At 24.9% G+C, this 12,877-nt stretch overlaps 1 protein-coding gene across 1 annotated transcript in view; it reads right to left on the reverse strand.

Annotated features, from left to right (window-relative positions):
* Window positions 1-3,169: 3,169 nt before the first annotated feature.
* LOC126902964 (lysosomal alpha-mannosidase-like) overlaps window positions 3,170-12,877 on the reverse strand; it is a 23,131-nt gene continuing 13,423 nt past the window's right edge. The window contains exons 5-16 of the mRNA XM_050680790.1: window positions 11,796-12,001; window positions 10,249-10,385; window positions 9,193-9,326; window positions 8,240-8,459; window positions 7,831-8,027; window positions 7,364-7,775; window positions 7,060-7,276; window positions 6,869-6,986; window positions 6,521-6,797; window positions 6,188-6,427; window positions 5,157-5,306; window positions 3,170-3,562 (exon numbers count right to left, since the gene is read on the reverse strand). Of these exons, the coding sequence (XP_050536747.1) occupies window positions 3,329-3,562; window positions 5,157-5,306; window positions 6,188-6,427; window positions 6,521-6,797; window positions 6,869-6,986; window positions 7,060-7,276; window positions 7,364-7,775; window positions 7,831-8,027; window positions 8,240-8,459; window positions 9,193-9,326; window positions 10,249-10,385; window positions 11,796-12,001 (2,542 nt within the window). The 3' untranslated portion in view covers window positions 3,170-3,328. The remainder of the gene's footprint in view (window positions 3,563-5,156; window positions 5,307-6,187; window positions 6,428-6,520; window positions 6,798-6,868; window positions 6,987-7,059; window positions 7,277-7,363; window positions 7,776-7,830; window positions 8,028-8,239; window positions 8,460-9,192; window positions 9,327-10,248; window positions 10,386-11,795; window positions 12,002-12,877) is intronic.

Below are 12,877 nucleotides of genomic sequence, written 5' to 3' on the forward strand. Positions count from 1 at the left end.
AGTTGTTAATATTTAAAACATAATTTTGACAAACTGTTTGTAATCAGAGATATTTTATTTTTTGTTTTTGTTTTACTTTTTAATGTTTACTGAGCCTAACATAATATTATTAAAACTATTGTACACAATGTGAACGATTTGGCTCTAAAAAAAACAATTAAAATTTTTAGCGTTATTACTGAGCTATATATTTTTTTTGTTAAAAAATGAGGAAAAAAATTATACAAAGGAACATTTGTGGAATTTAGTAGTACTAAATATTCACAATTAAATATGTCATAGTCTTATTTTTCGTCATTAAAATATTTTTATTTAGTAATAAGGTAATGAATAATTTACAATGGTAAAATATTTTGCTACTGATTATAACGTAAGTTAGAAATAAATATTTATATTCTCTTCAAAAAATACAATAGTTAACTCATAAAAATAAAAATAAATTAATGGTCAATTTTAAAAATTAGAAGAGTTATATTTTTAAATTTTCAGAGATATTAATTTAAGAGATATTGTATATTTGTATAATACATAGTACTAATTAGACAAAAAAAATCATGTTTCAGTGTATCATATTTATGTGAAGGAAATAAACCATAAATACAGTCTATTAATACTTATTTCATAAATAATTAGTATACTTTGATTTCGAGGGATGTAAAATTTATTGATATCACTAATTTTAAGCTAAAATATACTTTCACCTGAAATGGTGGCTTTACTACTTTGTATTCATATATAAAAAAAAATCCCCTTAAAATATTTACTCTAAAGTTAAAACGCAAATAACCAGCAATGAATATACATGTATTTTTTAGGCGCATCACATCAGTAGACTTAATACACATAAGTGTCAGAGAAAACTTATGTAAACCTTTAACTCAGCAATGAATAATAATGTCATGCGATTTTTCCAAATCAAAACAAATACAAAAAGAACATTAAGTGATTTGTTGAAAGCTTTTATAAAGCAGTAAACAGTATTATTATGAGTTGTTTTCTAATTTATTAATTCTAGTGTAACCATAATAAACAAAAATAAGCAGTATGATAAATTAATTTAATGTAAAGGTCATACTAATTATATAAACCGTTGACTATTATAAATTTGAAAAATTCTAAATTAATATTGTTATTATTATCGTTTCAAGTTCGTTTAGACATCCTATTGATTATTTGTGCTCGCGCATAATTAATCGAACAAAAGAATAACTAATGTTATTTTCCTAAAATTTCTCATTTAAATATATAACAGGCTAATAACTTAATACAAGCAAAAATATTATGACGTTAGTAAATTAATCCTTGATTCACAAAACAACGTTTTATTGTGATACAAATAAGTCATTATAGCAAATATAGTAAAATCTGTTGTTTTAATTCAAACATTTTGTTAAAATAATTTTGGCTATATCTTATATGATATAGTTATTTTTATTTATTTATTCTTATTAGTTTGAATGTAAAACATGTAACTAATAAAGGAATAAACTATATGTTAACTACAATAAAATGTAAACTAATTATTTCCGTACGGCAAAAATTTTTATATGTGACTTTTTTACAACTGAATACATGCTCTTTAGTATACAAAATAGATAAATTAATATTTCAGTGTAATTAATAAATCTTACGAGTATCCGCTTATAATCCAGATAAAAAGTCACCATCAATACTAAAAGTATTTTAACAAAAAAGTATACGGTTGAAATTTAAATTGTTTCATTTATAAAATAATACTTAAAACAGATTTAATTTATTTAATAAGTCTTAAAATTATCTAATTACAAATTCTCAATTGTAAATTCTAATTATAAATAACTTTGTAAATAATTTTGTTTGTTAATTATTTTTCATTTACAGAAACATTAAAAAAAAAAGAAAAAAATATTGATAAATAATTTAATGAGAATTAATTATAAGTTATCTTAAGATTTTTTATAGTTTTGAATGAAAGTTAATATTTTTAATATCAGAAACTCATAAGAATCATCGATATGTAACATTTTTGTCCTGCTATCTTTATCAAATACTTTAAAACGAGGCGAACTGCAACAATTTTTTGAGATTTATTCAACTTTAACATAAAATTAAAATTAGATTTTTGATGTTAGGAAAATCTAATGATATCAACTAAATCAGCTGTAGATTGCATAAAAATTTTATGGAATCTACAGATGATTAAATCTACGATTTAATCGCAGTGATTATCTATCAAGTCATAACTGCTATCCTACAAACGCAAATAACTGCAGTTGCAAAGATATATTCAACATTTTTTATATTGATATCTTGTGTTTAGGACTTGATGATTGATTTCACTGTAATGTCAGTAGCGACTATCAATGCAATAAATCCGTACGTCGTGTTGAGTTGCCTAGCCGCAATCGCGCATCGCATTGAAATATATAACATGATAACGTTATGGCTGTGGAGGAGCCCCTGGCAATTTCTCGCTTCAATTTTTGGTACTAAATTTTTATATTAATTGCAAAATACCGACAACAATCTAAAATATTAACCGCGTCGACCCAATATCCGGAACCTCATAAATTCCTGTTACGAAATTTAAATCTTTCCAATTGAATAATTTACGTTAGGCAATCGACTGTTCAAGAAAATAGTTATTGTTTCTATGGTAATACTTATGTAAATATTTTTCCTTACATGTTTCATTTTTATTATTTCTAAAAAATAAATCAATTTATAATAATTCGTTTTGTTTTTTGATAATTAATGACGTTAAACTTTTGATTTAAATAAAAATTATATTTGCTCAATCTTTGAAAATATTAATTAGACAACTGTTGATAAGAACAATAATGGTAAAAAAAATGATTTTGTTTTCATTGCAATGTTTTTTTAACAACTAGAATCTATAGTCTAGTGACAAAAAAGTTGATTTGACAATTCATTAATTTTTAGGAGAGTAATAACAAATAAAACATTTCATTCGTCTCTTATGGGATTTGATATTTTTGAATTACATAAAACAAAACTTCCCAATAAAATTGACTTGTAATTTTTGACACACAATAGATAACATTCTTCTCTATACAAGTTATAAAAATCTCAAATATCAATTTTTGTGAGACATCAGTTTTTAAATATGAGCTATAGAGTTATTTTTTAACTCATTAAGAAATATAAAATTTTTAAGGAAATATTCTAAAAAGGCTTTAGTAATGTTATACTTTACATGTATTGATCGTGAAAATATTATTGATGGGTAAACAAATAAATTATACATTATTTTACAACAAATGAACATAAACTCAAATTCATATAGTTTTCTTAGCTATCAAAAACTTCATAAAATCATTTGAACAAGTTATTTTACTGATTGCGTTGTTTTGATTTCTGCTACAAATGTTCTAATTTGCATTGGTGTTAAAGCCACTTGTTTTGGATTAACAGATACTTGATCAGTATTCTCAATATTATGGCTATTAAGTGTGTCTTCGTCATCAGTCTTCCACGAAAGTCTACTATTTTCTGATAACCATTGATTAGCCCCTAGTGTCGTTTCATGTAATGATGTAATTCGGAAATTTGTAAATAAATCCTAATTAAAAAAAAAAAGCTGATATTTATTATGCATGCTCATAATATTTTAAATATCATAAAGATTATAATACTTAGGAAAAATGTTTAACGATAAAGAGTTTAAAATTTATTTTTAGCTAACACTATTTATAATTAACGCCTTCTCTTAAAAGCTAATTGAAAACTGAAAACTACTTTCTAATTGGGATGAAGAGGATAAAAATATCTTCTTGTTCTGTTATAATACATACACCATTTATTATTAAGTAGTCTATAAATCATTGTCTATTAATCATCGAATTAAATATATATTATTCATGTTAATCTATTAAGCTATTCAGAGAAATATATATAAAAATACATTGATACAAATCTAATGTAATAACTATAATGAATTCTTTAGTTAACAAATCATATATTTTAAGTAATATAATATCTTAAGACTAAATCAATCGATTAATAAATATATAATATTAAAGGTCATGTAACTTCTTACATATATAGATGTGTTAAATTTAATATAAAAGGGCACAAAAACTATTACTTCGGCTCACTACTCCTCACTTTATGATCTTTCAACAAGTGCAAGAAGTGGCCTTGCATACATTACAAATTAACAAATAGTCGAAGTATATTTATTTTTAATCTTGTTTCCAACATCACCAAAGTAAATTACTTAAAATGTTAAAAAATGTATGAGGTTTAAAGTTAAGTATAATGGTTGTATAAATTAAGAAGAGAATTAGAAAAATTAAGTGATTACTAGCATAAAATATTGTTTAAATAAATAAAATCGATAACGTTTGTAAGAAGTTAACCAGTCTAGTTCAATCTTTGAGTGGGTTACCTGTTTGGTCAATACAAATAAAGACTCTCTTGCAAAGATAGAGAATCCACTTGTGGTTACTATAATACTCAAAGTGTGAAATTAATCACAATAATTTTTATTTCAAACTATTATTATATTAATAAATTTTCAAACATCGCTTTGCTTTTCTATATTTTACATTTTCTCATAAAATCCTTGTATTCAAACCCCAAGAGAAAATTATGTTATATCGTTATATTCAATAAATACATAGTAACTCAACCATTCTCACGCTCATACAAAACAACCATTCATTTTACTAATTTATATTCCATTTTGAGTTACTATAGTTCAGCAGAATATAGTCAAAATTCATATGTCCTCACACACCTAGACATAATGCATTCCTGACTGAGCTATTTAGACTGGTTAAATCAGTGGTACTCATTTCGTTGTCCAGGGACCGTATGTAGCATTTAAACAAATTTTTTGTGACCTGTAATTGAGCTAAATTTACTAAAAGGTATATTAGAGGTATTGCACCCTTTATTAGTATGAGACTGTGAGTAATTTACTAAGTTTTATACTTGACCTCTTTTTTAATCCTTGTAGAGAACGTTGGTATAAATGTTTGAGTTTTGAGAGTTGAAAATGATATATTTTTAGATATGACGAATAATATGTTTAATAAATGCAATTTTATGTATAAAACAACGAGTGAATTAATTGATAATACTTAATTACATGATGTAATTAAATACACGAGTGTGTTTTCAGACTATATAATATATTATATTTTACGAACCTCTAGATTTAAAGTAACAGGTTTTGATAAGTTTTTGTCTTCGTTGTATTCAAATATATGTTCTAATCTGAGTAATATTGTATTCTCTTTCCAGGGTTCTAAAGTCAGCAATTGTACATTCTTTGGCAAGGAATTTCGCATACTGGAATACTATTCAGTTAACATAAATTAGTGAAACTCTTATTAAAAGGTTAACATAAATACTTCCAATGATCGTAAAAAAATAAAAACAAGTAAAACATTATTTATTGAAGGAAGATGAAATCAAATTATATAAATTTAGAAGTTTATATTTGGTTTATATTTTTTTTAAACTATTGATATTTATTCCTTACTCAAAAAGTTTTTATACACATATAAATAAATATATTCGAAAATATTTAGGAGAAACTTTGTGGGTTATTTTGTTGTATCGTACAAGAACGTACACAATTCCCATTATTGTAATTTTTAAAGCCTTTTTTTCTCCCCTACAGAATGGTAGAGGATTATTTTCTTCTTATTTTAACGGAAAGAAGTTAATACTGAATAAATGTTTTCAAATTCAAAATCTTATTCTAATAATTGAAATTCTTCAACGAAAATATATATATATATATATTATTAATTTGCAATCGGGGGTCACTAAAATGTTAAAAAAATTTTACACCATTATCTTATGTTTCTTAATTATAACCTATTTTCTTTAAGGATTAAAAAAAGAAGAAAAAATGATGCCTTTAATATAATTGGAGTTCAAATTTTCTCAATTTTTTTTAAATTTATTAATAATTATTTACTAGCAATATAATTTAAAAAATAACAACTATTTTTTATAATTGTTAACTTTTATTGGTTGTGATGATAGTCTAAAAAATTAGATTATATGATTATCAGAAATAACTAATAACTGTTATTTCTTATTGACTAAAATTTCACTAGTGTTTATCATACTTTGGATTATAATGAGTAATTTAATAAAAAATTAATTGATAAATATAAAAATCTGTACAACTCTTACCTCGTAACTAAATATAATTTTAAGGTTTTACCTGCATAGTTATTTCTTTAAGCAATTCATTCTGTTTAACAACAGAATCTTTTTTTGATAGAAAATATTGGGGTCTCAAGAGCTTTCTTTGGGCTAATAACCGTTGCACCGAAAATTGTTTATCAATTGTTCCGAATGTCAAGTAATGTTGACCCCTTACTACTAAGCCTGTACCATATGATGTTTCGTTCAATGCTTCACCGACACCAAATGCATCGTCAAGAAACATTCGTCTGTGTACCTATGTATAATGAATAAATTACTCACGACGCATGCTTTTCAGAATTATATTACAAATTCAAATATAAGAGTCATTAATATTTTTTATATGTACCATAAGTTCAATTTCCCCATCATCGAGACTTGAGCCTCCTTGAGCTCTATCGTTAAGAATAGCAAATTGAGTTTTACCATCTGTCAGCATTATTTGTGAGGTTATTGGATAATAATTTCCAGATATGTTTTCTACATTTTCTTTTAAATCAAAAGAACTTCTGTAATTCAAAACCCTTTTGATAAACTCTCGACCATTAGAATCAGTATAAAAAGTTTTGTCATTCTTGTATGATGGTATTTTAAAGCGTGATATTACTTCTTTTCCTATATTGTCTCTAAGTAAATTTTAGTAAAAATATGAAATTTTAATATTTTTTCTAAGTAAAAGACAAGATATATTATTTACTCGTCCGGTATTGGACCAACAAGCCATTCAAATTCTAAATGATCGTCTCCTTTATATTTTCTAATTACCTGGCTGGTCCAATTACTACAAATTATATGTATTTCTTGTACTACTGGTCCTATGAAATAATAATGGTTGATTTAATTTTATGCGCATATAAAAGTAATTATAAAATACCCGGTTAAACTAACCTTTAAATATTTTAGATTCATTATGATGATCGCAAATTGGTACTGCTGTTCCATTAGGCCTGAAAATATATGCACCAGAAGCCCTTTTATAATCTTTTTTATTATCACCATTCATGCTTTTATAATAGAAAAACTCATGTTGTAATGGTACTTCTAATCCACTTATATGCATAGTAAATTGCCTCGAGTCGATATTGTTAATTTTTAAACCAAAACGCTAAAAAATGTTTATTTTAATTATAATTGATAGTTTTCTAATTTAAAAATTCTATTTAAAAACTTTAACTTGAACATGTAAACTCACCGTATCACCGAGGTCTACCGAATCTATTTGTGGTTGTGTAGGGGTTGTATGCGTTCTTCTTTTTTTATTGCTATTGCGATCTTTGTTAATGTGATATGATTTATATCCTAATGGAGGTAAATCGTTAGCTTCAAATACAAGCTCGGATGTTGCCAATGATTCTCGACCTGGTATATTCAAAACAGATTGAGGTATGGGCACTATTTGTGTGATAATGTTTTTTCCCTGAGGGTCTAAAACAATATATTTATTATTATCCATAATAGGCAATCGTACGAACTCAGTTATCGGTCTACTCAATGGGTTGTAAAGAGTCAGTATAAACTGTTCACTTTGTTCTGAAATTGTACATGCACTAATATTCAACAAATTACAAGTTTCATATTTAGTGCTAGATGAATCATAACGTTGCCTAAAAAGAAAAAAATATTAATTTATACATAATAACTAAAAGTTTAGTATCTTACAATAACATTGATGAAACATCTTCACATTCTGTTATAGCTTCACTTAATATCCTAGCGTAATCATTGGCAACATGTTGTTTTGCGGTACCAGTTATGGCGTCATGATGCTGCATCACACCCATCGCTTCTCTTAAAGGATTAATTTTTGGTTCATACTTATGTCCTTCAAGACTAGTAACAGCCAATTGCTTACAAACCTAATTAAAATAAAATTTGCCTTTAAATGTTTTCATCATAATTTAGGAAATATTGGAAATAAAATTACTTTGAAATACATATTATTTTATGTAGACTTAAATTAATTTACTTAAAAATTATTTATCGTATTACTTTCAATCAAAACAATTAATTTAATTTATGAATGTAAAACTTATAAGTATAGCTAAAATACTAAAAACACGTATTTTACTTGTAAAATATTGTTTCCTTTACGCTCAAAATATTTTTGTGTAGGTCTTGAAGTAAAATATCCAGTCCAATATGTGTGTTTATCACTTTTGTATGGTAAAAAGTCATCGCTCTTAGTAGTAAAAGTTTCATTGCGATCATTTACTGCTTTTAAATAACACGACGGAGTAGAATAGATCGCATTGATTTTACTTCCACTCGATTGTTTAGAATTTATATAACTATAAATAAAATTACAGGAATTTATTAATTTAGATAGTCTTTCTACTATAATAATTCAAAATATCAAAATATAATTATAATTTTAAAATTATTAAAGTTAATAAGTAGTATAAAGTAATTTGAATATTTCTACCAGCTTTATTTTAGTTTTATTTTACATAAGTTTTTTTTTTTCAATGTACATTTTTTAGACAAATTTTGCCATTTGCTATTAGATTATTAAGTTATCTGTAATTTATTTGAAATGTAAACCAATGGCTATATTGTTCAGCATAGTACATATTCAGGTTATTTCAGATCAATATTTCATTAATAGGGTTCGAGCCTTTATGTATTTATAGAGTTTATATTACTCACCTAATGGACATCAATGACAAATAAAAATTCGTTTTTGTTTTTCTTATTCTTAATCAATGTATATTAAATAGGATTTTAGTTTGGGGTGGTGTGGGGTATCACTCCACTCAAAGCAGAAAGTTGATGTAGTACTGTGATACATTTTCATAGATTTGGGTGTCTCAGAAGTGGCCCACACAAATTTTAAAATTCATTAAGCCCAAAACCTTATTGATTAAAAATGATCAAACGTGTTTTTTTTTTATATGGGGTAATCAGGACTTTAAAAATCCATCATGAGTATTAAAACCAATTAAATTAATCTTTTATATTATATATTAATCATATATAAAAAAAAATCTACTGTATATTCACCTAAAATATATTTTTACTAACTTTATAATTTTGTCCATACTATGAAAATTAATTCCAGCAGCAGTATAGTGAAAGTCATCGCCCATCGTTAATATTATATTATTTGTCTTATATTGGAGTGATTGTTTGTGTATATAATCAATAAGTGTCTCTCCCTACAAAAATGAATTGATGTTATACATTGATTTGTAGAACACAATTATAAATTATTTATTAAACTTAAAAGGAAACAAAAAAACTGTTAATGTATTTAAAATATATAGTTAACAAGACAAAAGAAAATGATTTTAAATTGTTTAAATTTGAATCTTATTATACAGAATGATCGGTTTATCACGAAGCACTGGATACTCGTAAAATAAATGCAATATTGAAAAAACATTTTGCTTTTATTTAGTTACATATATTTCTTGATTTATCAGATAATAATTACTTTTTAGAATTATCCTTTGTAACTTATAGAGTGATCAACATTATTTTTTAAAATGGCAACGTATATAATTAACTAGTTTAGTTAAAAATTAACGATGTAATTAAAATAATGGCTGGTCGATAACAAATTTTGGACCAAAAGTTATTAACAATTTATAGTAATTACTGGAGGTGTAGAATAGGTTTTGCTATTTTTATCATTAGTCTCAGCCGTACACTTTCTCCTGCCAAGATATAAAAATTAGAATAACTTTCGAAATACTGGTCCAAAAGTTGTTGTCGATCAGTTAGATCATTGTCTTTTAAATAAGCTAGTTAAATTTGTATGTTGTATAAATCAAGAAATATATGTAGTTAAAAAGAAGCAAACATTTTTTTCTTTTATTTTGAGAGTAATCGAGTGGTTTATGATAAACCTGTATATAACTGAATAGTTTGATTTAAAAACAAAAATATGTTTGATTTCAACCCCTAATATAGTAATTCATAAGTAATTAAAAGTAAATAAATAATTATTTTTGTAAGTTTTATCTTTCGTAACAAACACGATAAACTAATTATGACAACAGCATACAGCATTGCAAAATATATCTAAAATTTATATAATTTTATTGTTGAACTATCCATTTACATTTCATTACGTACCTTTTGTTTTACATTGTACTCGGGACTTTCTTTATCATCTATTATAGGGTCTGATTCACACAAAACGTCGAAACAATAGCCATTTGGAGAACTGTATCGATTATAGAGAGCGTGTGTAAATAAATCAGCAGATTGACCTTTAAATATGAAATACTAAACGCTATTTTATCAAAATATAAAAGTTGTAATTTATTAAGTTTATCCTTTATGTAACATTATAAAACATGGATCTGTGATCTAGAGGGACAATATCAGCTAATGAATACTACCACCAATGAACAATTACCATTGAGTTTTTAACTATTAACATTTTTAATTTGATTTTAATAAGTTAATGTTAGTAGTTTTTATAACAATATTATCACCATTTTTTAAATATCATTAGCTGGTCATTTACTGGAAAATTTTAATTTTCAATATAAAAATATAAATTCGAATTGTAGTGTTAGTAAATTATAAATATTTTTACATTATTACTATAGAAAAATGTAAGTTTAAATGCGTATTTTTATAACTTGTTTAGTAATTGTTTCTCTTAAAGGAAAATTATAGATGCCAACAACTCTTGACAGTTAAAGATATCACGCAAAGTAATTAAACTTTGAAATTAGAATTGTCAAAAACTTTTTTTTATAACGAAACATTGAAAAATTATTGATACCAGTCTCATAGAGATGCATAAAACATAATATTAACCAGAATTCACTACATATATTATATAAAAATACTTCAACAAAAATCTTGAAATTACTGTAATTGTAAACATCTCAAGTATTATAAAATAATATATTGAAAGAACATTCATTTTGACATATGTTTAATATATCGGATAATAATTTTTATAACATCAAGAGACTGATTATAAAATAATGTTCACATACATTATTTCATTTAATATATAAATAACTTGAATTTTATTAACGTGATTTTTGGCTCAATAAACATTATGCAATTTTAAGCTAGCAGTGCAATTTTTCAATCCTTATATAATGTAATTTACAAGTTTAAAAACATTTTATAGTATATTTGCTTACATAAATAGATTTTTTTCTTACTCTTCAAAAACGTTTATAATTTAAAATTTTTTATTTATTGTATGTAAGTTTATATTTAAATGTAATAAAAATAATCTTTTTGTACTCTGTTAGTTCATAACCTCAAGTCAGGAACTATATTGTTTTATATGACAACAAATAAATATGAAAAAAAAAATATTAACACTGTTAAAAAACAAAAGGAGATAGGAATTTTTCTTTAATTTGAATTTTACTTATTAAAAATATTATGAAAGGTATTATCAGATTTTTTTTAAAGTCGTTTTAAAAGAAATGTCTATAAAAAAATCAGTTTTTCATACAAATCAATAAAAAGTATATTTAATACAACATCAACAATAATTCTATATTACTATTTACTTTAAAAATATTGCTCTTGTATTAAATTTTTATAAACTTATAAATGTTCAATTACTATGTTATTTAAAAGCAACATTTTTTTATTTATAATTAATACATTTTCTAATAGTAAATTTAAATTTAATATCTTACCTAAATTAGGGCTTGATTTCCATATCATTTCTGCAGTTTTATTTTTTAATCTTTGTGACTTTTCTTCAACATCTAATCTCCCAAAAAATAGACCATCAAAACCTAGTTGTGTGAATAAAGAAGCCATTTGTTTTGTATGGCCAAATGGATCAATTTGCCAACCAATGTGTGGTCGGCCACATGCTCCAAACGTATCATTAAGTTTTCTGTATTAAAATAATAGTTATTATTTATAGTTTAAGGTCACCCACCCGGTAACGAACGGCAAATAGCGTAGATGAACATCAGCGCTGGGAGAGCGTCTAAATGATCCACTGCACCATACCAAGCCCTTATATTTTTTAAATTATTACGTTAACTTATTAGTCACCAAGGTTAGAAAAGAAACTAATTGCATATTTTCAATGTATTTTATTACTTTAGTATATACTCGTATAACAATTTATTATAGTAAAAAAAAATCCCAGCACAGGGGGGTCGCGGCACAGTGGTGACGTGGCATAATTGGATCAAGTATAATGATATCTGACAGTGATTAAAATCACTATCATAAAAAACGCTTCGATGCAAATCTTTAGATAGTGTTTAATTTTAAAAAAATTGGTGGATTATTCCAAAAGCTACATGATCTGCTAGTTCCTTATTAATATCCTGATTAAGATAAAGTATGTCGAATGAAAGATGTATATAAATACTACTTCTCATGAAAAAATTGTATTGATCCATACACTTTTCAAAAAGTTATAGCATAATAAAGTTGAAAATGGAAAATACAAAATCGAAAATTTTCACACAATAATAGCATTTGGTAGCCATTTTCACCTTGAAGATAAAATAAAGTCCAAAATTTTTTTTTTTCATGATAAAGCATATTACATTAGCTTTAATTTAAGATATATATAAAAGTGTCAGACTTTCCGGAACATTTTCAAAATTTAAGTTAAAAAAATTAATTTTTTGTGAAAAAGTTGTCATTTTAAATCCCCCCTTGTGGGCAGGTTAAGGGTTAAATTTATGAAAAAAATATACCAAATGAAAGGTAATGATATTATGCATCTATATAAAAAAGAATTATATTGATA

This window comes from Daktulosphaira vitifoliae, unplaced genomic scaffold, assembly GCF_025091365.1.
Source record: "Daktulosphaira vitifoliae isolate Bord-2020 unplaced genomic scaffold, ASM2509136v1 Scaffold_3, whole genome shotgun sequence".
In the NCBI taxonomy this organism is placed as follows: domain Eukaryota; kingdom Metazoa; phylum Arthropoda; class Insecta; order Hemiptera; family Phylloxeridae; genus Daktulosphaira; species Daktulosphaira vitifoliae.